General features: G+C 33.9%; 3 protein-coding genes across 5 annotated transcripts; all 3 read left to right on the forward strand.

Moving 5' to 3' along the window:
• The first annotated feature begins 7120 nt into the window (after window positions 1-7120).
• Window positions 7121-9782, forward strand: LOC105176512 (uncharacterized). Its single transcript, XM_088877204.1, is given in 4 exon segments — window positions 7121-7634; window positions 7985-8173; window positions 8696-8747; window positions 8750-9782. Coding segments are annotated over 4 exon segments (810 nt in total). The 5' UTR covers window positions 7121-7448; the 3' UTR covers window positions 9133-9782.
• Window positions 9783-10184: 402 nt separating this feature from the next.
• LOC105176513 (uncharacterized protein At4g15545) lies at window positions 10185-13669 on the forward strand. Of its 2 annotated transcripts, none has more exons than XM_088877203.1 (9): window positions 10185-10718; window positions 10863-10931; window positions 11664-11717; window positions 11867-11930; window positions 12093-12167; window positions 12364-12504; window positions 12694-12739; window positions 12856-12934; window positions 13211-13669. In XM_088877203.1, exons 1-9 carry the CDS (start codon window positions 10428-10430, stop codon window positions 13301-13303), a joined length of 912 nt encoding a protein of 303 aa, XP_088733329.1. In that variant the 5' UTR covers window positions 10185-10427; the 3' UTR covers window positions 13304-13669. The 2 variants fall into 2 exon arrangements, with proteins under 2 accessions (XP_088733329.1, XP_011097635.1); XM_011099333.3 differs by having other exon boundaries at window positions 10186-10718; window positions 12253-12504.
• Window positions 13670-18247: 4578 nt separating this feature from the next.
• ASML2 (activator of spomin::LUC2) lies at window positions 18248-21056 on the forward strand. Of its 2 annotated transcripts, none has more exons than XM_088877247.1 (4): window positions 18248-18671; window positions 20175-20324; window positions 20437-20613; window positions 20750-21056. In XM_088877247.1, the coding sequence occupies exons 1-4, from the start codon at window positions 18309-18311 to the stop codon at window positions 20822-20824; spliced, it is 765 nt and encodes a 254-aa protein (XP_088733373.1). In that variant the 5' UTR covers window positions 18248-18308; the 3' UTR covers window positions 20825-21056. The 2 variants fall into 2 exon arrangements, with proteins under 2 accessions (XP_088733373.1, XP_011097636.2); XM_011099334.3 differs by having other exon boundaries at window positions 18250-18671; window positions 20172-20324.
• The last annotated feature ends 4493 nt before the right edge of the window (window positions 21057-25549 follow it).

A 25549-nucleotide genomic window follows, 5' to 3' on the forward strand; every position in this document is an offset into this window, starting at 1 on the left:
TTTTTCAATTTTAGCGACCACAAACTTGAGAAGTTTTACTAAATCATGCCCCCCCTTGTTCCGACTTTTATATCCTTGTATGTGCATCTTTTTTTTGTGTGTGTGTATGAGTGTATGTGTGGTGTGTGGGTGTGTGGGGTGTGGGTGTGAGTGTGTGTGTGGTGTGTGGGTATGGGTGTGTGTTGGGGGGGTGTATGTGTGTGCGTGTGCGGGGTGTGTGTGTGTGTATGTGAGTGTGTGTGGGGTGTGTTTGTGTGTGTGTGTGTCAGGGTAAACATGTTTTACTTTCATTTTGAACATAAAAGAAGTGAGGTGTTGCTTTTATCTTCTGTGCCGATAAATGCCATCTGCGTCTTGTTACATTTGTCATTCTCATTCAATTTCTAATTATGGGCAGTTTCATATATATTTAAGTGGTAACAGTTTTCCAGTAATGTGGTTTTGGTATTGCAAAAATCAGGATATTAGGCCTATAAGTTGTTGAATCTGTGGTGTTGCATGATAAATGGCACAGCTGTTCCTCTGGCTCTTCTTTAGAAAGTGAATGATTCCTTTACTGAAAAAAGAGACATTAGCTTTAACTTTTTGGAAAAGAGCTAAGTTTTATGAAATAATCAAAATCCATTACAAGTTTTTATGCTATTTTGTTAAAGGTTAAGGTGTCTTATGTAATTTATGTTTCTTGTCGCTTGGGCTTTTGCTGAAATGCCTAGTAAATACAAAGCTAACCCAGTGCTAATTGCTTTTTGTTAACCATCCCATGTATTCATAGAATTTTGGATTTTGATTTACTTTCTAATCTCATATTACTTTTGAGTAGTATGGGTAGTTGGATTACCTTGAAGGTGCTTTTATATTTCTTTTTTATTTTTCTTTTTAAGGAATTGAACGCACTTTTCTGAATTAGGTAAATTGAAGGTATAAATTGCAGGAATTAAAGCGCATGTGAAGAAAGAGGAAGAGTAGGAAGGAGAGGAGGAGGAGGAGGAGTCACCATCATTCAGATGATGATTCTTCTGATCTGCGGCATAAAAGGAGGAGAAGGAAGGCATATTCAGACTCTGATTCCGACATCAATGCTTCAGATGATTCGCAAGTGGGTAGGGGCAAGAAGCGGTTTGAGAAGAGGTGGAAACATCGCTATGAAGAGGACTAGCTTCTACAGTGGGTGATATGTCTTTTGCTTTTAAGGTTCCTCTAAACTGCTGCTAAGTGTGCCCTATTCAATCTTTAATCTGATGTTTGATGAGCTTGTTGATGAAAACCACTTTAGCTTAGTGGACAATGCATTAGTTTGGTGCATTTGTTGTTTCTCAGTTTGATGTAATATATCATTTTAATTGCTTTGTTCTTCTAATTGTAAGAATTCTGATATTTACTGAGTATGCTATGTGTGATTGCGACAAGTGATCGGTCCTGCTAGTTGAAATATTGCAGTAATGCTTTGAAATTTTATTGAGTTTAAAGTTGTTTTACTTGTTGGTTGCTATTCGATGCTTTGGGGGAAGCCTGACTGTAGGCATCAAAAAGAGCTTAAGTATTGCTGCTATTTTAAACCCAGTGCTATTATTGGAGCAAAGAAGGTTACAGCATTTCCCAGTGTGTTTTATATATGTAATTGTATTAAGGTAATGATTTTGTGATTAATATTATCCAGCTTTTGGATCAACCTCTCTGAAAATCATGATCTTGAGTAGCAAGTTTCTGTTGAGATCATGATGTCAAGGAATATATATTTTTATATGTTCTAATCAGCTATTGCATTTCTTTTTCATTTTTATCAACCACAAACTTGAGAAGTTTTGTTGAATGATGCCCCCTCCTTGTTCCGACTTTTTTATTTCTTTGTGTGTGCGTCTTTTTTTTTTGTAGGTATGTGTGGTGTGTGGGTGTGGGGGGGTTTGTGGGTGTGAGTGTGTGTGTGGTGTGTGGGTATGGGTGTGTGTAGGGGGGGTGTATGTGTGTGTGTGTGTGTTTGTGTATGTGTGTGTGTCAGGGTAAACATGTTTTACTTTCATTTTGAACATATAAGAAGTGATGTGTTGCTTTTATCTTCTGTGCCGATAAATGTCATCTGCGTCTTGTTACATTTACCATTCTCATTCAATTTTTAATTATGGGTAGTTTCATACATATTTAAGTGTTAACAGTTTTCTAGTAATGTGGTTTTGGTATTGCAGAAACCAGGATATTAGGCCTATAAGTTGTTGAATCTATGGTGTTGCTTGATAAATAGTACAGCTGTTCCTCTGGTTCTTCTTTAGAAAGTGAATGATTCCTTTACTGAAAAAAGAGACACTAGCTTTAACTTTTTGGAAAAGAGCTTAGTTTCATGAAGTAATCAAAATCCATTACAAGTTTTTATGCTAACTTTGTTAAAGGTTAAGGTGTTTTGTGTGATTTATATTTCTTGTCGCTTGGGCTTTTGCTGAAATGCCTAGTAAATACAAAGCTAACCCAGTGCAAATTGCTTTTTGTTAACCATCCCATGTATTCATAGAATTTTGGATTTTGGTTTACTTTCTAATCTCATGTTGCTTTTGAGTAGTATGGGTAGTTGGATTACCTTGAAGGTACTTTTATATTTCTTTTTTGTTTTTCTTTTTAAGGAATTGAACGCACTTTTCTGAATTAGGTAAATTGCAGGAATTAAAGCGCATGGGAAGAAAGAGGAAGAGTAGGAAGGAGAAGAGGAGGAGGAGGAGTCACCATCATCCAGATGATGATTCTTCTGATGATTCTGCTGATCTGCGGCATAAAAGGAGGACAAGGAAGACATATTCAGACTCTGATTCCGACGTTAGTGCTACAGATGATTCGCGAGTGGGTAGGGGCAAGAAGCGGTCTGAGAAGAGCAGGAAACATCGCCATGAAGAGAACTAGCTTCTACAGTGGGTGATATGTCTTGTGCTTTTAAGGTTCCTCTAAACTGCTGCCAAGTGTGCGCTATTCAATCTTCAAACTGATGGTTGATGAGCATGTTGATCAAAACCACTTTAGCTTAGTGGACAATGCATTAGTTTGGTGCATTTGTTGTTTCTCAGTTTGATGTAATATATCATTTTAATTGCTTTGTTCTTCTAGTTGTAAGAATTCTGATATTTGTTGAGTATGCTATGTGTGATTTCGACAAGTGATCGGTCCTGTTAGTTGAAATATTGAAGTAATACTTTGGAATTTTATTGAGTTTAAAGTTGTTTTACTTGTTGGTTGCTATTCGATGCTTTCGGGGAAGCCTGACTGTGGGCATCAAGAAGAGCTTAAGTATTGCTGCTCTTTTAAACCTAGTGCTATTATTGGAGCAAAGAAGGTTGCAGCATTTCCCAGTATGTTTTATATATGTAATTGTATTAGGACAATGATTTTGTGATTAATATTATCCAGCTTCTGCATCAACCTCTCTAAAAATCATGATCTGGAGTAGCAAGTTTCTGTTGAGATCATGATGTCAAGGAATATATATTTTTATATGTTCTAATCAGCTACTGCATTTCTTTTTATATTTTATCGATCATAAACTTGAGAAGTTTTGTTGAATGATGCCCCTCCATGTTCTGACTTTTCTATTTCCTTGTCTGTGCGTCTTTTTATTTTTGTGTGTGTGTGAGTGTATGTGTGGTGTGTGGGTGTGTGTGTGGGTGTGGGTGTGGGTGTGGGTGTGCGTGTGTGTGTGGTGTGTGGGTATGGGTGTGGGGGGGGTGTGTATGTGTGTGCGTGTGCGGGGTGTGTGTGTGTGTGTGAGCGTGTGTGGGGTATGTGTGTGTGTGTGAGTGTGTTGGGTGTGTGTGTGTCAAGGTAGAACGTGTTTTACTTCTATTTTGAATATAGAAGAAGTGAGGTGTTGTTTTATCTTCTGTGCCGATAAATGCCATCTGCGTCTTGTTACATTTGTCATTCTCATTCAATTTCTAATTATGGACAGTTTCATACATATTTAAGTGGTAACAGTTTTCTAGTAATGTAGTTTTGGTATTGCAGAAACTAGGATATTAGGCCTATAAGTTGTTGAATCTGTGGTGTTGCTTGATAAATGACACAGTTGTTACTGTGGCTCTTCTTTAAAAAGTGAATAATTCCTTTACTGGAAAGAGACACTAGCTTTAACTTTTTGGAAAAGAGCTAAGTTTCATGAAATAATCAAAACCCATTACAAGTTTTTATGCTACTTTGTTAAAGGTTAAGGTGTCTTATGTAATTTATGTTTTTTGTCGCTTGGGCTTTTGCTGAAATGCCTAGTAAATACAAAGCTAACCCAGTGCTAATTGCTTTTTGTTAACCATCCCATGTATTCATAGAATTTTGGATTTTGATTTACTTTCTAATTTCATATTGCTTTTGAGCAGTATGGGTAGTTGGATTACCTTGAATGTACTTTTATATTTCTTTTTTGTTTTTCTTTTTAAGGAATTGAACGCACTTTTCTGAATTAGGTATTGCAGGTATAAATTGCAGGAATTAAAGCGCATGTGAAGAAAGAGGAAGAGTAGGAAGGAGAGGAGGAGGAGTCACCATCATTCAGATGATGATTCTTCTGATCTGCGGCATAAAAGGAGGAGAAGGAAGGCATATTCAGACTCTGATTCCGACATCAATGCTTCAGATGATTCGCAAGTGGGTAGGGGCAAGAAGCGGTTTGAGAAGAGGTGGAAACATCGCTATGAAGAGGACTAGCTTCTACAGTGGGTGATATGTCTTTTGCTTTTAAGGTTCCTCTAAACTGCTGCTAAGTGTGCCCTATTCAATCTTTAATCTGATGTTTGATGAGCTTGTTGATGAAAACCACTTTAGCTTAGTGGACAATGCATTAGTTTGGTGCATTTGTTGTTTCTCAGTTTGATGTAATATATCATTTTAATTGCTTTGTTCTTCTAATTGTAAGAATTCTGATATTTACTGAGTATGCTATGTGTGATTGCGACAAGTGATCGGTCCTGCTAGTTGAAATATTGCAGTAATGCTTTGAAATTTTATTGAGTTTAAAGTTGTTTTACTTGTTGGTTGCTATTCGATGCTTTGGGGGAAGCCTGACTGTGGGCATCAAAAAGAGCTTAAGTATTGCTGCTATTTTAAACCCAGTGCAATTATTGGAGCAAAGAAGGTTGCAGCATTTCCCAGTGTGTTTTATATATGTAATTGTATTAAGGTAATGATTTTGTGATTAATACTATCCAGCTTTTGGATCAACCTCTCTGAAAATCATGATCTTGAGTAGCAAGTTTCTGTTAAGATCATGATGTCAAGTAATATATATTTTTATATGTTCTAATCAGCTATTGCATTTCCTTTTCAATTTTATCGACCACAAACTTGAGAAGGTTTGCTGAATGATGCTCCCTCCTTGTTCCGACTTTTCCATTTCTTTGTCTGTGTGTCTTTTTTTTTTTTGTGTGTGTGGGGGGGGGTGTGGGGTGTGTGTGTGTGTGTGTATGTGTGTGTGTGTCACGATAGAACATGTTTTACTTCCATTTTGAATATAGAAGAAGTGAGGTGTTGCTTTTATCTTCTAAGCCAACGAATGCCATCTACGTCTTATTACATTTGTCATTCTCTTTCAATTTCTAATTATGGGCAGTTTCATATATATTTGAGTGATAACAGTTTCCTAGTAATGTGGTTTTGGTATTGCAGAAACTAGGATATTAGGCCTATAAGTTGTTGAATCTGTGGTGTTACTTGATAAATGGCACAGCTGTTCTTTTGGCTCTTCTTTAGAAAGTGAATGATTCATTTACTGGAAGAAAACACTAGCTTTAACTTTTTGGAAGAGAGTTAAGTTTCATGAAGTTATCAACACTCCTGAGGTTTACTTTCGTCTAACAAATAAATCCTTATGTTAGTCAAAATTTATCGAATTTGTTGATATTAACAAAAATAAATAAAAAAAATCTATATTCATCCCCGATTGACTTATTACTAACTTATAGGAGGTCAAAAGTTTTTTTTATAATCAAATTATCCCCATACGTTTTCACGTATTAATGCATGTGAGAAGGTATATCTTCACTGTTATGAGGGTAGTTTAATTCGAAAAAAATTATTTGACTTGCAATAAGTTTGTAATAAGTTAATTGAGGGTAAATATCAATTTTCACTCAATTTTTTTGTTAATATTAACAAATTTAGTTAATTTTGGCAAACAGGGTGAACTTATTTGTTAGGTGAAATCAAACCTTAAGAGTGTTAGTTGTAATTTTTCAAAACACAGAAAATGTACGTGTAATTACACCAACCATCAGGAAAAGAGAGTGTAATTATCCCATTTTCTTTTAATTATATCCATATTAATAAATTGAATAATATTTCAATTCAATCAGTAAATTCACGTTACAATAAACGGATGAAACAAAATTCTCTCATTAATTTGACAAAAAAGTCCAACATTGCCTCAATCAAATATTAATTAATCAAGGAAAATCTATAACTTAGATTATATGCTCCAAACTTTGCTGATATTTCAATAGATAATCACCGTCTTGAGATATTAATATAATAAGATACTTATAAAACAAACAGAAAAAAAAAAAAAGAAAACCGTGCTAGACAACCTTTGAGAGATTAGGAATAGCAACGGGACGAATTCAGAGTGAGTTTGTCAAAACCCAAACACGACTCGTCCTAACTTGAGACATGCCAAGTTGGGTCGGGCAGGCCAGGTTAATAATTTTAAAATATTAAAAAATATAATTTTTTAAAAAATACTATCGTAATTTTATAAATATGAGACAATAATATTATAAAAGGATTAATTTTTTTAAAAAAAATATTATGTGAATGTTTTAGACATTAAAATATTAAAAATTTTAGAATATGTATTAATTACTTATGTATATACATTAAATATTTATAAACTATTTCTATAATTATTTTAATTTATAAAAATATTATATTTATATATAATATGTAAGTTTATATAATTTATACATAAGATACCAAACATCCTTTTTGACTACTACGTTTGAAAGAGCAACATCCTTTTTCACTACAACGGGCGGCCCAACCCGAGAAGGCGGGTCGGAACCTCCATTATTTGGACCCGAAATTTGTCATTTTGTTGGATCAAGAAATGATTTGAACATAATCGAGGTCACATGTGGAGCCCCTATAATTGCACTCCCGCCCCAAAACCCATACCCCCCACCCCACGCGGCAATGCCACGCCATGCCCCAACCTTCTAATTCCTTCGCCTAGTTATCTCCTCCTCCTCGTCCTCCCTCAGTCTCTGATTTCTTATCCCACAAACACTGCAACAGAAAACGTTTATTTTCATCTGATTCCCTTGCTGATCTCTCAATTAATTCGTAAATTCTTTGCTTAAATTTTATTTGTTTTCTAACAGCTGATTAGGCTGAAATTGCTTCTGGGGTACTTGAGATCGCTGTTTGTTTCCCGTGAATTATCGGGGTTTGTGTTCATGATTTATTTGTTACTGTTAGATTTGTGATCGGAGATGGCATCGGGATCGGCTACGATCAATAGGATCGAGAGGGCGCACCAGATGTATAGGGAAGGCAAGTATGCCGAGGCGCTGGATTATTACACAGAGGCACTTTCCATGGCCAAGACCAAGCCGCAGAAGATTGCTCTCCACAGCAATCGTGCTGCGTGTTATCTCAAACTCCACGATTTCGATAAGGTAGCTACCACGTATGAAGTTACTTGTTTAATTGTCCATCTGATCGTTATGGTTATTTTAAGTTGAACTGATTTTTGGAAGTTTGGTTTGTATCTACTTGTGTGAGTTGCAATTCTGTTTATTACCACAGACTTTACGAGTGGGACAATTATTATCATGCTTTCTCTTACATTAACCGTTTCGGTCGTTAGGCCAATTGATGACCATTTTGCCCTTTCCAAGAAAACATATAGTCCAAAATCTTAGCAGACCTCCGAAAAATGGGGGGAGGGGGGATGGATAGAACTTTGTGATACATCTAAGATATGGTGATGCTTTATGTGTGCCTACCATGTCGTCAAATATCACAGGCTGCGAAAGAGTGCACCTCAGTGCTGGAGCTTGATCACAACCACACTGGAGCACTGATGTTGCGAGCTCAAACACTGGTGACCCTAAAGGAGTACCATTCAGCACTTTTTGATGTCAACCGGCTCATGGAGTTGAACCCATCATCAGAAGTGTATAGAAACCTTCAAGCCCGTCTGAAGACTCAATTGGTAGTTACTCCATTTTCCTTCAATCTGCTTTCCTTTTAGTTAACGATTTATTTTTCAATAAGGCAAGCGTTGCTTTAAATTTTGTCTTCTCTGCTTAGAAGTTGTCGCTTTTAAGAGTATGGCTTGACTTAAACAACATATTACATGTGTAGTAATCATGTGTTTGACATTGTGAAAAAATTGTCTAGAATATATTCTGACCCCCGAATCATTATGTTTTTGCATTCTCATTTATTATTTTCTGATGCATTTGGAATCTTGTAAATTTCTCTAGTATGATGGTGATAATATTATGTACTGTTTCTCTAGAAATATTCTTCATCTATGTATCTCTTATGAACAAAAGAAAACTTAATATGTTCATTTTCATTTATTCCAGGATCAGCCATTGAGTTTAACTAAATTCTGTTGCATTTTGATATATTTGTGGAAACAATAATTTTGTAGAGTTTTCACTCTTTTGAATCTGTTTAGACAATCTTGGTGCTTTGTCAATAAAAGATGTCGTATTTCTTGTTCAAGGAAAGTCACTTGCTACGATACCCGAAGATGAAGCAGAGCTTGAAGAAGATGATGAACACATAGATGAAGAGAAGTTGGAAGAAAATGAGTGGGAAAAACAAGATGGCAAAGAGGTGGAAAATTTTGGAGGTCAAGAAAATTACGTAAATGATAATGCTGCAACTGCACAGAATAAAGAAAGTAAATCAGGAAACATCAGTTCAATAACTGAAATTGTCAGCTCACAAAATCAGAGCGCGCAGAAAACAATTGTTCAGAAGTCCTTGGGTTGGCAAACAATTCCAAAGCCGAAGGGGCATTCTTATCTTGACTACTCGAGGTGGGACAGAGTTGAAGATGTCTCTAGTGAAGAAGAAGATGATGATGACGATGATGATGGTTCTGAACCTCAATATCGATTTCGTGTTAAAACTGTTGGTGTGAGGGCAGTTAAATGATTTGGTTAAGAAAAGGACATAGTTCAGTAGGTCTATGTTCATTTCCAGAGGTCAAGCTACTTCTGGTTGAAGAAAGCCAATGTTTCTATGCATCATCTGAACTCTTGGTGGAAATTGTATTTTCTGTTCCCTTAATCTGGCTTTGACTATCTGCGTGGACTGTTACTAAAATGTGCTTCTCCCTGTTGTGCCTGCTATTCCTGTTGACACTGGATGCGTGAACTGCTACTAAACACCATGGAGAGACAGACTCTGCCTTAAAACTCTGATCCGGCTCATATGAGGAATGCCAGCCATTGTGTTCTGCTGAGATGTAATCTGAATGCACGTCATGGCACAACATCTTCAATCCCTCTGTGCTCATCTGGATGCAAAGGAACCGTACGAACAGAACACGGGTGTTGCTTGCCTGGCACTTGAGTCATCTTGTATATCCATTTTCATAAGTTAGAAGTGCTTAATAGAGGAAATGAAATGTATGTAAGTCCAATAATTACCAGCACACGTCCTGTGTGCATGCTGTCATCTTTTACTACATTGAAACAAAAAATGTTGGTGGTGTTATGTTTGGTCACTGGCCATATAGCTTAAAAGTAGACATGCTGGACATGAACCAGAATCGGAGATGAAAGAGGTCGAATGTTGTTGAATTTTTTTCTTTTTTAAATTCCGTTATGGTTTAACTTTTTGTTGAACTTTTAATTCAAGCCAACTCAAACGGAGTATTGAAGTAATTGATTTATACAATTATATATTTGCACTAATCATAAACTTTGTTGTATCGAATTTGACCAACTATTTATTCTTTCCACCAATTGACGTAACTTTAAATGAAGTTGGAAAATGAATAAGTATTTACTAATTCATGTTATTACATCAGAGAAATAAATATTTAACAGTTAGTGGCACTTAGTTACTATCGTAACATAGATGTAAATAAGCATCTGGATTGATTGTAAACAAAGAATTTGAACATAAAGATTATTTATAAAAAAATGAAAATATTGAATTTTGAGATAGAAAGAGCAATATATGTCACTTTCCGACCAGACACTAAAAAAGCGACAGTGGAGGAGGGAAAACCCAAAATTTCAAATCATCCGCATTCTACGTATTCCATCACCACCTCACCGTATATTTACATTTTCACATTCCCCTAATTACAGGAATTATTCCAGCATAGAATTCTCAGACATCGATCCCCACAAGCTCCAAATCTCCGGCCATCATCCTCCGAATTTCTTTAATCTTCCGGAATTCGGTTGGCGGACATTAGGGCTGCTTGTATTGGGCACATGGCGCACGAAGGCGGGGCCCGAAACCGGGTCGGACTGGCCTTTGACCTTCCTGACGAGGTTCTGGCGGTCATACCGATAGACCCCTACGATCAGCTGGATCTGGCTCGTAAGATAACGTCCATGGCAATTGCGTCGCGGGTCACTAATCTCGAGGCGGAGGCGGGGAGCCTCCGTGATAAGCTCCAAGACAAGGACAGACTCATCCGAGAGCTCGAGGACAAGGTCTCGCGGCTAGAGGGTGCGTATGAGGATGCGGAATTGCGGTTGAGAATCGCGAACGAAGATAATGTATTCTTATGTTTTGATCAAATTTTGGGTTTCTCTTGGTTTCTTTTTTCCCCTCGAAATATTGTATTGTATATTTACTTAAGATTTAAAATTTGTAATTCGGAAGTTGATGGATTGAGTTTTTCCTGGATGATTATTTTGCAGATGAAGCTATTGAAGGAGAAAGAATCCTTGGCTTTGACTGCAAAGAAGCTCAGTCGTGATTTGGCGAAGGTATTCCTGTGCCGAACAACTATTAATACTTCTTCTGTTCTTGCTGCAATCACAATTTGTTCTTAACTGGGAAAGAATGATGTTGAGAATTTTCACTTTGTTTTCTATGTTTCTTGTTGGTGGATAAGGGAAGTTGAGATATTCTCTCCATTCAGATTATGATTGACAAACATGTAGTCTTAGCTGCTCTGTTGCTGTTCTTTTTCTTTTTTCTGAAATAATGAGGGAAATTCAATGATGGGTTCATTTTGAGTGAGTGAATTATTGAAGAAGCAAGAGCTAAAGAAATTAATCAACTGTCAAACCTAAGTATTTCAGTTTGGTGTCTGTAAAAGAAAATAAAATGCTTTTATGCAAAATCTATGGCTCACTTGATAAGTAATCGTGATTGCTGGTTAGGTGCTCTGAGATGTCCTAGAAAATCTTGTATTTCGAAACTGAAATTTCTGTAGTATCTTCTACTATTTTCTCGTTGGCTGTGTTCTTCAAAGTAGAATTTAGTTATTGGAATTGGAACTGTAAGTGGTTGCTCTGACTAATATCCTTTTTGACAAGTTCCAATTCCAAGACACTATGTCCCTAGACATACAGCTGGCTAATAGGCAAATTCTGTTCCATGCCCGAAGTCCAGTCGCACTGCTCATCCTTTTTATTTTGAAATGATGTTAGTACCTTGGGATCAAATGTTCTGTTTGGTGTTATTTGATGGACTGACTTCTGCTCTTCTGGTAGTTGGAAGCGTTTAAGAGGCAATTGATGCAGTCATTGAATGATGAAAATTCTCCGGTATGTTTACCTCTCCTAGTTTTTCCCATTCTTCTTGATTGTAGAATTTAATGTTTATCCACCTGTGCCAAGTGCTATCATTTCTTAACAGAACTACTCTGCTCTGAAGTTTGAAATTTTGAATTAACTTTCAATTATTACCTTTCCAGCAAACAGAAACTGTAGATATTGGCACTTACGACCAATCAGTTTCCATGGCATACTCCAAAAATGGTAATTTAAGTTCTGAAAATACATTATGTGGAACGCTGCTATCATGTTTGGTCATATTCTGAATGTTATGCTTGTTTACAGTCTCAACTACATCTTTCCGTCTATTTCCTATAGCAATGTGTGATTACTTATTTTATGCCATTATGGCTATATGTATTACAGATGACGTGTCGAATGGCTACAGAAAAATTCATTCTTATAGTGGGTCTACTGACAGCACAAGCATAAATGATGATGGTATTACCTGAATCTTGATCTTTGTGATATACAGTTTTGAGGTTGTGCAATGAGCAATGATTTTACTAATTATTTTGGTTTACAGTCTCTAAGCAAGCTGCTCAAAGATTATTTATGACTCCATATAAAACATCTAGATTTACTCCTGTCGGGACTCCAAAAATAATTACTAGTGTCTCCTATGGAGGGTACTCAGTTGCTGATTCTCCTCGGACAACTTCCAACCCTGCTTCTCCTAGAACCCAATATGATGGACGGGGTTCACTTTCTTCATGGTTCCCATCAAGCCAGCAATCATCGGCAGCAAACTCTCCTCCACATGGACGACCACTGCCAGGTCTGTAATAGTTTCAAAGATTTTAATCTATATCTGGTACCTGATTGAGATCAATCACAATCTCGCTTTTCTTGTTTATCAGAGAGCCATTTATCTTTTCCTTTTACAAATCAAGGGTTTTCAGTGTGCATCTTTACCTGTCATGACTTCCTCCTGATTTCTATTTCTTTTGTTACCGGAACTTTGTAGCTCGGACTCCTCGTAGTGATGGAAAGGAGTTCTTCCGCCAGGCCAGGTGAGTTTGACATGTTCAATTTTGTTTATTGGGGTGCCTGTAAACATAATTAGGCTGAATAAGCTTTTAAGGGTCTGCTTTGCCTATTGGTTATGTGTTTATATTGTTGAATGCAGGAGTCGTTTATCACTTGAGCAATTCAGTGCATTTTTGGCCAACATAAAGGAACTAAATGCACAAAGGCAATCTCGTGAGGTGATTAAAAACTTACCTATCAACATTTGAATTAGATTAGGTTTTCTATTTCAAATCCTGTTGCATTTAATATACACATCCCATGTGTACAAAAATCACGTCATCTATTTTATTTACAGAAAGATTTTGTAAATATGATGTGTATATATTAAATGGAATAGAAGATACAATAGGATTTGAAATAAAAAATTCGATCCGACATTTAACTGCCAAAAAATATGTCTCTGTCTGTTCCTAATTCTTTTGGTTCTCCCTCCCTCCCTTTCACCCTTTCAGGAGACCCTGAGAAGAGCAGAAGAGATATTTGGGGTAGATAATAAAGATCTGTATATATCATTTCAAGGGTTGCTCAACCGTAACATGCACTAGAAGAGCTTGGACTTTTCAGCTCAGAGAATACTGCCTACGAGCACCATTCTCTTTGGCAGAGATATCATTTGTGATTTTAGCAGCGCATTACAAGCACTCTGTATCAGGTTAAACCAATACCTGGTTGAGGCTCCCTGGATAACTGCTTCTAGATTTTTTGGTTGTTAATAGATTTGTACAAAATGCAATCTACTAAGCTTGAGGAAGAGAGCTTACTAGGCCAAGTCTCTCTATATTTCTTTAAAGTAAGGAATCATGTGATAAAAATTGCATTTTCAACATTGCCAATCATCTGAGACAAGTCTATATGGCTCGACTCACATGGATTGCTCACTGTAATGTACGTCGAGAAGATTTTTGGAAGCTTCTGCTTTGTTCCTCTGCCTATTACTTGCTTCTTCCTTGACTCACATGTTCTTATTTCATCCAAAATCTGAGTGGTTTTAGGATTTCATATGCATTGTTGTGCGTACCTAAAGAAATGTGTGTTGAGGGATTTCTTTGGTAATGCTAAGTTCTGGCATGAACCATAGACTGTTATATGGTGTTGCGGTTTTTCTCCTCAAGCGACTCTGACAATATGTGACCTAACTTGCAGCAGTTCAACAATGAAATGTTCACTGGAAGTTGTGACATTTATGTAGTGGTAGCATAATGATTTCAGAGTAGATACTTTATATGTTTTGTATCCGGAGCACTACCTGTTGTTCTACAGCAAATATGCAGACATCCAATTTTCGGACACAATTCTTGCCAATCAGTCATTTTCCCTTAGCATGCGAAGTGAAAAATAATTGTCGATCCTTTGATACAGATGGGATTGTGTTGCACTCCCCATTGGAGGGCAAAGAATTATGTTTGCATGAAAAGATTGGCAAATCCATGAGCAGCAGATCTCTGTTTGTCCAAGCAAAACAAAGGTAAATCGTACTATCAGTATCAGAGAATACTTGACTAAACATAACATCGCCAAGGAAAGGGGGAAAAAAGGGAAAAGTGCTAAAATTCTCTAGCAACTATGCCCCCTCAATCTAATATTGGCTTAACATGAATCTCCAGGCAACGTGCGCGAACATGAACTTGTTCCCGTCCAACTGAAACAGGAGATGCAAAAGTTGGGAAGAAAAACTTGCAGTCGATCAAAGATTTGATTCAGGCCTTTGTTATTTCCTATTCTTTCACATAATCTTATTTTGTTCTGCATTCAATCATGTCGCGGTTTGCATTTGAAGATGGAATCAATAATTTAATTTTAACTAATGATTTTGTCCCATTATTTCTCGTAAGAATTTGAACTTGTTTGTACCAACTTTCTTTGGTTATTGAAGGGCGCTTTACAGACGCGTGTGTTTGTTCGATCACGTTTTATACACGTTATTATTTAATATGTGAAGTTAGAGCATATATATATATATATATATATATATATCTTTTGATGGGATAGAAAGAAGGTTTGGCGGTCAGGGTACCTGATACAAAGCTGCCTGTACGACCATCTATTATATTCTATTCTCCTTTTACTCAAAAATGTTTCTTAGGCGGAAAATAGCCACGCCCCAAATGATCACTTCTCTCAGAAGCAACTGTATTCCATTCTTTTATCATATTTTAGTGTCATCTGTATTAATATCACATCCATATACGTATTTTTTTAAAAAAAAAGTATACAATTAAATTAAATTATTATTTAAAAGTGATATACAATAAAACGGCATGAAAGATGTTTGAGCTGTATTCCCTGGCATTCAATCAGCACATCATATTCCCTCCCTCCCTCTACACTTTTTCACTTTCCTGAGTGGATAAAAGAAGTTGATAAACAGCCTCAATGAATATAACAAAATTGACAAGGCTTAAATGTATTTTTTGACCCGTAATTTAAGTTATTTGACATTTTCGATTGTTAACTTTTGAGGATAGCATTTTAATATTGTATTTTTTTTAATTTATGTAATTTCAATCCCATTTTTCGGAGTTCATCATTCACGTCTAAAAAAGCACTTGCATCACACATGACTTTCCAAAATTTGGATTACTGTTCTTCTTGGCTCATTTTTACCAATATTTTGTCTTTTAACTTTATAGGATAGTATTTGATCCAACATTTTTTAAGTTTTTGCGATTTTAGTTATTTTCTCATCGAAGTTCATCTATCTCGTCGGTGGAGGTGAACCCCAACAAAAAAAAAAAGAATTAAAATCATAAAATTTAAATAGACGTGAGATATAAATACTATCCTAATAAATGAAAGAGCAAAAACACCAAATTAAAAATATATTTAATCCAAACTGAGAAACATAAAAATGAAAGAATTTTTTCTTTTTTTTGGGTGGGTGTTAATTGATCCTGTATTCTTAATTAGTTTGACCAATAATTGAAGCTCCACCTTAGAGTTTATATTTCAAGAAGTAGAAAATTGTTTCTTTTTTTCAATAATTAGGGAAAAAAAAAGGTTTATTTTTTCTTGGGTTCCGTAAAGAATTTCTTGGGTGAAACAAATAAGAATTGAAATGGAAATACTTGTGCGCCCAAATGTTCAAAAGATCATCTCATCTGAAAATATTAAATTTTTAGAGAGAAAAATCGATTAATATTAACATTTTAACACATCCTTTCTCCTCATCCCTCTCACCTGAAACTTTTCTTTTATAAATGGATGGTGACGAGATTTGTACCTACAGCTCTTGTTTGGTCGGATGCTAATACTTACATCAAACAACTAGCTTATCTAAAAATTTAAGATTTGGGAGAGAGAGAATTTATTTACTATTAATATTTTGACACATATTTTCAATTGAATAAACATTTGTTAGATATGTTGAATACATTGCATTTATCATATAAATTAGTGTCTGATCCAGGTCGAATTATGCGATCTCGAGATTCGATCTCCACAAAGATTACGTATTCTTCCAAGATCAGATTTCGGGTCCCCTGATAATGAAACAAGTAAAGTGAGCTCGTCGAGCACGTCCCCAACAATGACCCTCCGATGCTCAAGTTAGGTTGATCGAGAGAAAAGTGTTCTATCTCAAAGTTCGATCACAATAAATGCATAACAGGTACCTTTAATGACGGCGTTTCGAGTCTATATATAGGGCTCAGCAGGTCAGAGTTACCGACCCGCGTCCGCAATCGGACGGCTATTATTGTCCGAGTCTTCGAAGCAGATGGATTCGGGTCGGGTCGAACAGAAAAGACGCGGATCCTCGCTTAAATGACGGAAATGCCCTTAATGAAGGGCTTTTTTGGTATTTCCCAAGCATTCTTCGTTAATCACACATTAGTATCCAATTTATAGAGAATTGTTAATCGTGTAATAAATGCAAAAATAATTGATTTAATATGGTCAAAATTCTGATTTGAATTATTTTATTTTTATTTTTTTGGAAGAGATTGCACCTGATGCGAAATCTTTGCAGCTTATATTCTTAGCCCATTTTACAGGTCAGATTTTTACTGGGAACTTATAAAAGCAGTCAGCTTTAAACAGTGAGAGAATAGTGGCACATGAGGATAAATACAAAGCCTCCATTCGCCTCAATATATATCCATATATATATATATATATATATATATATCGGATTCGAAAATTCTAATTCAAATTGAATTTAGTTAAACTTAAATCAATTATATAACAAATATAATAATCGTGCCATGTGATTGATGTATAATTCAAAAAAATAATTAATTACATAGCAAGTATAATTACACTTACCTGTTATTAGTTTAGTTCGATCAAACGTAATTTGAGTAAGAAATTTTTATCCCCTCTCTCCCACTTTTTGATTGCTATAAGCTATACTATTTTTTATCGAGTAAACCGGTTACAGTTATATGCAATCATCAATATTAATTTTTAACTAATCAACAATTATTATTACAGCAGACTAAGGGAGTGTTTGTGAAAACTTTCTTTTTTTAAAAAAAGTGATTTTTATAAAAAAAATTGAAAATTGCAACAGAATACAAAGTGGTAGTGTCTGTAAAAAAAATAAAAAGCAAACAAAAGCCAAATTAGATAGTGTTTTGCGAAAAATTACTTCTAAAATAAATTTAATTGATTAAAGATTATTTTTTCCTCATATATTAAAATGATATTATTTTTTATTACAGTTGCATTTGTTGTTTGTCAATAGTAATTATTTTTTATAAATAATAATAAATTTTGTTTTGCTTAATATATATCATATTTAATTTTTTTGAAATATTAATAGAAAAATAAACTTTTAATTTAATAATGCTTCCACTAAGTAATATAATTATAGACTCATACACGATAATAAGACTTGCATGAATGAAAAAATACACGATTATAGTTGTGATTACAATACACAAATATTTTCTACTTTTTGCAAAATTACAATACACCCTTTGAGGTTTATAGTTGTAATTATATCTATTCCCTTTCTTCAGAGGCAAAGTTTACAAACAAATACCCCCTTCTAAATATTACAGTAGCAATCCTCGTAGCTGTAATTTTACAAAATACAAGAAATATTTATGTATTTTGACATAACCTCAAGAAATATTAATATAATTATATCCAAAAAATGCAAGCAACTCCCTTGTGATATTGCAAATGAGTAAATTAATTACTCCCTATGAAAAAAGAGCAATTTACCTCCTTTTATTTTTAAAAATAAAGCAATTTACCTCCTTATGTTTTTCAAAATAAAACAATTTATCTCCTTAAATAGAGAGGTAAATTACTTCATTTTAAAAAATAAAGGGTGAGTTGTTATTATTTTTTTCTATAAATGAGTAATTTACTTATTTATAATATTATATAGAAATACATAGAGTTAAACCCTAATTTATTCTATATTAAATGGATCAAAAGATGCAATAAAATTTACAATTAAAAATTAAAAATCTAGTACAACAAAAAGAGAAAGGGTCTATGAAGCAACTTGTTTAAAGACTGTTGATGCTATAAATATACACTTGAAAGCACCACCACTTTCTTGTTCACATACCCTCCAAACACTTCACAATCTCTCCAATGTCTGCTTCAAACCCTCGTTCCGACTACACTGCTTTTCTCCCTGAACTTTTCGGCCTCCCGATTCCGGCAACACTTTCAGATCCCACCATCGAAGAAACCTTAAACATGTTCAACAACAACACGACGACAGCGCCGGCTTTCATGAGTTCTGACATTAACTCACCAGTTTCGGTGACTTCGTTTCCTGACCAGTTCGGGGTTCCGGATTGGGGTTCCTTGGCAGCATTGTCCATGGGCTTTTATGATTTCGCAGGTTGTAATAATTACAGAAATCAGCCTGGAGAAGATTGCAGTGGATTAATGGCTGTTGCAGAGTCATGGCCAACTACTAATTATGACACGATTGCTGACAATATTTGGGTACGTTACGTATGACTTCTTGCATCATTTGCTTTCATTGCAAAAGGAAGATAACATTAATAGCAACATATATTATGTTACTGTATTTATGAAAGTTGTCGAGGTTTAATTTTATAAATTTAATAGTAACAAAAAAATTGCGCTTGAGTTGCTGACATTGATAAGCGATGGTCGTAAATGTTGGATGAAAATAAAATCTCATAAAACATATATATAGTGTCATTAACTGATGCTAATAGTGTGATCCAACTTGAATAACATATATATATGTCATTGATCATTTAATAATAATACTTTAAAAGTTAGTTTTATACTGTATGAATTAAATTAGTCGAAAGATGTTAATATATAGTGTATTTTATATTGTCATTTAATTAATGCATCTCATGAGTGCCAATTTTTACATAGTCCCTCGAGGGGAATAGTATTCTTCGTTTCATATTTAGGCCCAACAAATTTTCAGTCTCATTACTTATGAAATTTTTTAAAAATAGTTCTATAATTTCAAAATATTCTCACTTTTAGTCCACTTGTTGAAAAAATCGTGCAAGCCATGTAACCGTTATTTTTTCAGAATAGACGGATCGAAACGGCCATGTAACATATACATGTTTATTTTTCTTTTCCCCTTCAATTACCTAGCAGGAGTTGTTGAATGACTTAAAGTGAGCATTTTTTAAAGTTATGGGACTATTTTCGAGAATTCCACTAGAGTAAAAAGTGTAAAAAATTTAAGTTATGAGACGAAAAAATACATTTTCTCTCACTAATTAATAATTTGTTATAACTATACCTTTTTTTTTTTTTTTGTTCATTCAAGTGTTTTTGCATTTGATAGTCAAATATATCATCACTGATAATGTCTTAGTAACACGTTTATATATAAATATATAGCCCAAACTAGTTTTTGTCACACTACGAGAGAGATCAATGTAACAAATTATAATACAATTAACGTACCAGCTAGGAGTTGATATCATGAACTGAAGAAATTAGTATATACCTAAGAACATTTTGCAGCAACAATATCGAGGATATTTAATATTTAGGATAAATTACAATGAGCTCTTTTAGGATCGACATAATTACAAATACTCATGTATTGTTTGAAAAATTATCAATACCCTTTAGATTTTAACGATCGTCTAACAATTAGTCCAATCCTTAGTTTAAGTTTGACCAAAATGTTCGTGTAAATATGAATTATAATTTTACATATTTTTAAAAAATTTATGAAGCTTTCTTATGAACTAAGTAAATAATTTTATTGCAATTCTCAACTTGTTTTCATCCACTATCGGATTCTTTTATAATTTTTTATTTTTTCCAAAAAAGAAAAACTTACAACAAGGGCCAATTTGACAATTTCAAACTTCCATACAAGAATTACATAATTTAATCAGACGTATCTGTAATTTTTTAAACAACGAGGGGTCGGTATGCCAAACTTTAGGGGTGCACGTTGTAATTTACGCTAATATTTATGTAATTTACGTACAGCAGGTAGAGGGAGCACAAGACAAGAAACAATTAGTACCGGAAGTGGAGGAATCGGAAGTGAAGGTTGGACGATACTCAGTTGAAGAAAGGAAGGACAGAATTCTGAGATACTTGAAGAAAAGAAACCAGAGGAACTTCAACAAGACCATCAAGGTACGTATACACATACGTACCATACAGTTCATTCATTCATCGTCTACGTATATATACTTTAATAATTAATCATCTGAATATATTGAACTACATATATGTTTTTCTGTTTCAGTATGCTTGTCGCAAAACCCTAGCGGACAAGCGTGTAAGAATTCGCGGAAGATTCGCGAAGCACAACGAACCACCCTGTGAACATATTCATCATCAGAATTGTAATGTCATCAACACAACTGACAATTCTTACCAACACAACAGTTCATCATTTTACGGCCACGACCAATCCTCGCAGGTATATTCAACTAATTGTCCGTATGCATGTGTGTGTTTGTGTTTGTTTTGGAACTTCATTATCCTTACATATGTATGTATATATTCTTGTATTCCTCGAGCATATCTTAATTAGTATTAAATTTGTATTTTGGCAGATGATGTATGGTGATGATGATTGGGTGCAAGCAGCCATGGGTGGGCTTGTGTATTTGCCTTACATTGCTGGCTGACATGCATGTATTGTATGTGTACACTAGTGTAGGAATGAGGGATTTTCAATTTAGTTGCAGCCCTTGTCTTAATTTGTACAAAAATGAATTCATCAATGAGAACCATTGCCAAACTAGCATTCATTTGGTAACATTTCTACATACATGGACCAAAAATTCTTATCCGGATTATGTATACCCGAACCAAATCATTCATACAGCAAATGTGATACACTCTCATGTGATTGATTCACTTTTCTTTTAACTGTATACCAATCTTCATACATTAAATACATTACACTTATCATATAATTGGTTTGGGTATTATCAAATTCGATTTGGGTTAGAATTTCCATATATAGATGGAGATATATTTGTATACATATATATGGGCAAAATATCATTTTAGTTTCATAAAATAAAGGCATAATTTTTTTGTGTACCACAACTATGGCAGGTGGCGCTTTTAGTCCCATAAAACTTAAAATCACGTCTTTTAATTCCAAATATGTATTTTTAGTTTCAGAACCACAACGCACATGACTTTTGGGACTAAAAATACGTGATTATGAGCTTCATGGGACTAAAAGCGACACCTGCCATAGATGTGGTACCAAAATAAATTCTACTCTTATTTTATGGGACTAAAAAAATATATATTTTGCCCCATGTATATTGTTGTTTCTTGGCCATGGATGAAGAATTTCTAAAAATGGTGATATATATGTTCTGTTACAAATTTGAGCTAATTATACACAACTGCAACATCGATCGAATCTTTAAATTTAACTATAATTAAATACTTGAACACAACGATCATATTGAAAAAGATAAATTGTGTAAATAAATTCATCATATATAAATAGAATAACCAAAAAAATTAAAAAATACTCGATTTTTTTAATTGGAGGAATTGATGATTATAAGTAAGAAAGTGGTGGTGTGTATAAGTAATGGAAGAAGAGTGAAGTCGTTTTCAGGGCAACAGTGTAAGGGTTAGAGAAGAAAGGAGCAAGACATGGGAAGCATCCATGATGATTGTCCTTTTGAGAGTTAGGTCAGTGGGATCAAAGCAGCAGCAGCTCTTACAATTTTCATTACTCTCTAGTCTTTGTCAATTGTTGTCTCAACAGATCTCCCAATCCAATGTAGGACTCATCACATCCTCAACAATATTTCCATTCTCATTACATTTGTCCATCGCTCCCATTTAACAAGCTGACTTCCAACTATATATGACTATACTACGTACATATCGATGTCGTCTTAATTATCTACAACACACATGCACGTAATTTTAAGACATTACACATTCCTTAAATATAGTTAAAATGGGCATGCATGCTCATAATTAAACGAATCCCAACAATCAGTTACGTGTCTGACATATATATTTTATTCGATGGGATGTCGAGTTGGAATGCAACAAACGTTATTGTAAATATACGTATGTAGATATAAATAGATGTATACATGTGTATGTAACATGATGTACGATATTTATAACTTGATTTTCTTTCTTTTTTGAATATATATTCCGCCTCTAAGTAATTAATTCACAGTGGACTATATATATATATATATATATATATATCCCTAATTTAATGAGTAGAAAAAATTTGAAGGCATGAGTGTGATGGCGACTTGTGTTCTTGAATCCACTATCATAGTGTAGATTGGTCCCCTTGGCGAGTATCAAATTCACGTAGACAACGTCCACTCGTATGATTTGGGGATTTTATTCGCATTTTAAATTCTCAAAATATTTTATAAGATTTTTGAGAGTTTATAAATTCAAAAAGTGTTTGGTTAATTTTTTGAAAAGGAGCATATAAGATCTCAAAATGGGATGTTTTAGATCTTGTAAACTCTTTAAAAAGAAAATTTAAATTTTCTAATATTTTTTTATAAGATCTTATAAGTTATATAAAATTAATATGTCAAATGACTAAAGTATCCCCATCCATTCACTTACACACCCCCTCTCACACACATCCACGCACACTCTCGCTTCTCTCTCCCTCTTTATAGGATTTAATTTTTTTTGCTATTTAAATTTTCTAATATTCGACAGAAGACATACATGACTTAATTATGAAGAGCTCTGGGTTTTCATGCTTTTTGTATTTTTTGTAAAATTAAGGTAACGAGTACACTTTTTTTGAACAGTAATTATCACTCAAATCCAACATTTTATAATAATGGAGTTAGGTTTTCGACAATCAAGCAATAAGGAACATCGTGTTGGTTGCCCTTTTCTGCCTCGCAAATGAGAAATTATATAAAAAAAAAAAGGGAAAGAAAAAAAACGACCATGGTGGCATTTTAGAATTTTATATAATAAATTACAACTTGCTTCTCTAATTTTAGTTATAATTATAAATATTTTTTTATTATTTGAAAATTACAAATACTTCTCTTAATTTAATCGTAGTCTAATAAATACCTCTTGTAATGGGCTGTCACAAGGGATATTTGTTAAATATTGTTGTTAATTTCAAGAAAAAATTTGTAATTTTTTAAATAATAAAAAATAGTAATAATTATGACACATTTTAAAAGAACATAATTTATATTTTTTATATTATTTTTTTGCCCATGGTACACAATATATAAAGTGTGGCCCAACAGTAAGACGGTACAAAGTTCTGGGCCATGATTTTCTGCAAATTCCAAAGATCCAAGAAAGAGATAATGGGTCTAAAAAACTTGACCCGATTAATATTCAATCACACACTTCTTACAGATATGAAATAGCAGCACGTGACCCTCGCAAGCATAAAAATCTTGTAATTATAAACAAAATGCTACATCATGGTCTTGGAGAGACGATTGGGTTGGAAGACGTGTAATGTGGTGAAAAGGGTAATTTAGGTAATTTCAAAATTGGTATGAGAATTATCCTTACATGCAAAATCAATTAGTAAATTCATTTCGCAAGGAAAAAAGAATTAGTGCATCATGGAAAAGTAAAGGGCAGATTATGTAAAAATTATATAATCACTTTTACATTAGACACAAAATAAGTTTCTTCTATAATCGAATAAATTACAACGATCTCCTCTGATATTTGTCATAATTACGAATACACTCTTATTATTTGAAAAATTACAAATATCCCCGTGATGTTTGTTAAAATTATGTAATCCTTGAATGGAGGTATGAAATTATGCTCTTACTGTATTTTGTCTTTTTGAAAAAGATAAAAAAATCCTACGGGGTAGATGGAAAAGAATTGAAACTCTATAAAAAAAATTATCCACTTAGTCCATTAAAAAATTAAAAAGAAATAAAATTAGAGTTCTTAGTTTACAAGGGCATTTTGTTCAGTTCACAATATTCGTAATTATACCAAATCTTAAAAGAAGTTGTTGTAATTTACCCTTTATAATTAGTATAGATAAACATTTAATAGGAAAAGGACATATATATGAACTTTAGATATGTAAAGTTTTAGACTGAGTATTAAAATTTAATCTTATAAACACAATTATTTGAATACATCATAAGTATATTTAAGAAAAAATAATTATATACATATATATAATATTATTTTTTGGCGATTAATTAAAAGTAGAGAAATATCATTATTAAAATGGAAAAAAGGCATGATTCTTTGGTACATGCCCGGTTCACACTACATCAACAATTGCGGCTTATATGTTGTTGGGATAAACTAAAAACGGACTCTTTCAAAGTCTTCTTACCACCATCATGTGTGTGTAATTAATTAGTTCTATGATTGTCGTATTTGATGTATATTTTGTGAGTTGATGCGTTCAAGGTCCTTAGACCACAATTCTGTTCATGGCCGGCTGCCCGTATTTGTTTCAACTAGGTACCTCTCTAGATGTCTTTTTTTCTTTCTACAAATAAATCATTTTGTTTTGATTGATGTTGTCCCAATCATACATTCCACAATCTTTTATTTATTTTCTTTTATAAACACAAACAATTATATTATAAAACATATTAAGATATTAAATTTATCAAGTACATCAATAATTTTATAATGCACGGATTAATAAACTAAATTGCAAACTACTATATAAATTTACCAATACCCCCATACGTAGAATTCAAATTCAAAATTTTTATTTAGTATAGTATTTTTTGGTTACGTTTTAGCATTTCTTTTCATTCATTCCCAATCAATACAAAAATCCTTCTTGAAAGTTTGGTGGATTGATTTTTCCGGAATCATAAGATAAAAGAAATCTTTTTTCAAAATTATTTAAGAAAATATTTGTTTGATTGATATGCTTTTTTGGAGATTCAGATCAATCGTGTCCGAGTGAGTGTAGGTGTAGGACGAGACAAAGAACACCGTGTAAGGTTGATTGGTCGTTCATAAGTTGCAAGCCCACATTGCTCCCAATGATGGGATTAACAACTGCCATTTCCTTTTAAAAGGTAATGATGACATGTTAAGGCTATATTCGTAGTACACTAGTGGTACAGTAAGAACAAAGTGGACAGTTTCAAACCTCCATATAATTTTATAAAACATTACAAGAGACAATGATAATTTTTCAAACAATGAGTGTTTGTAATTATTTCAAACTTTAGGAGAACTCGATGCAATTACTCTATGTTAATCTGATGACTCACAATCTATATAAGAGCAAAATCTTATGGCAGCGTCGTGCGTCCCGACCCAGCTCCTTCCCAGTACATATATGGCTTATGATCACAAAAATGACAATTTAGAATTCGTGATATATGGTTGAGATTAAATTTTGTATG

Source organism: Sesamum indicum, linkage group LG13 (genome assembly GCF_026168435.1).
Source record: "Sesamum indicum cultivar Baizhima isolate 11 linkage group LG13, ASM2616843v1, whole genome shotgun sequence".
NCBI classification, from domain to species: Eukaryota; Viridiplantae; Streptophyta; class Magnoliopsida; order Lamiales; family Pedaliaceae; genus Sesamum; species Sesamum indicum.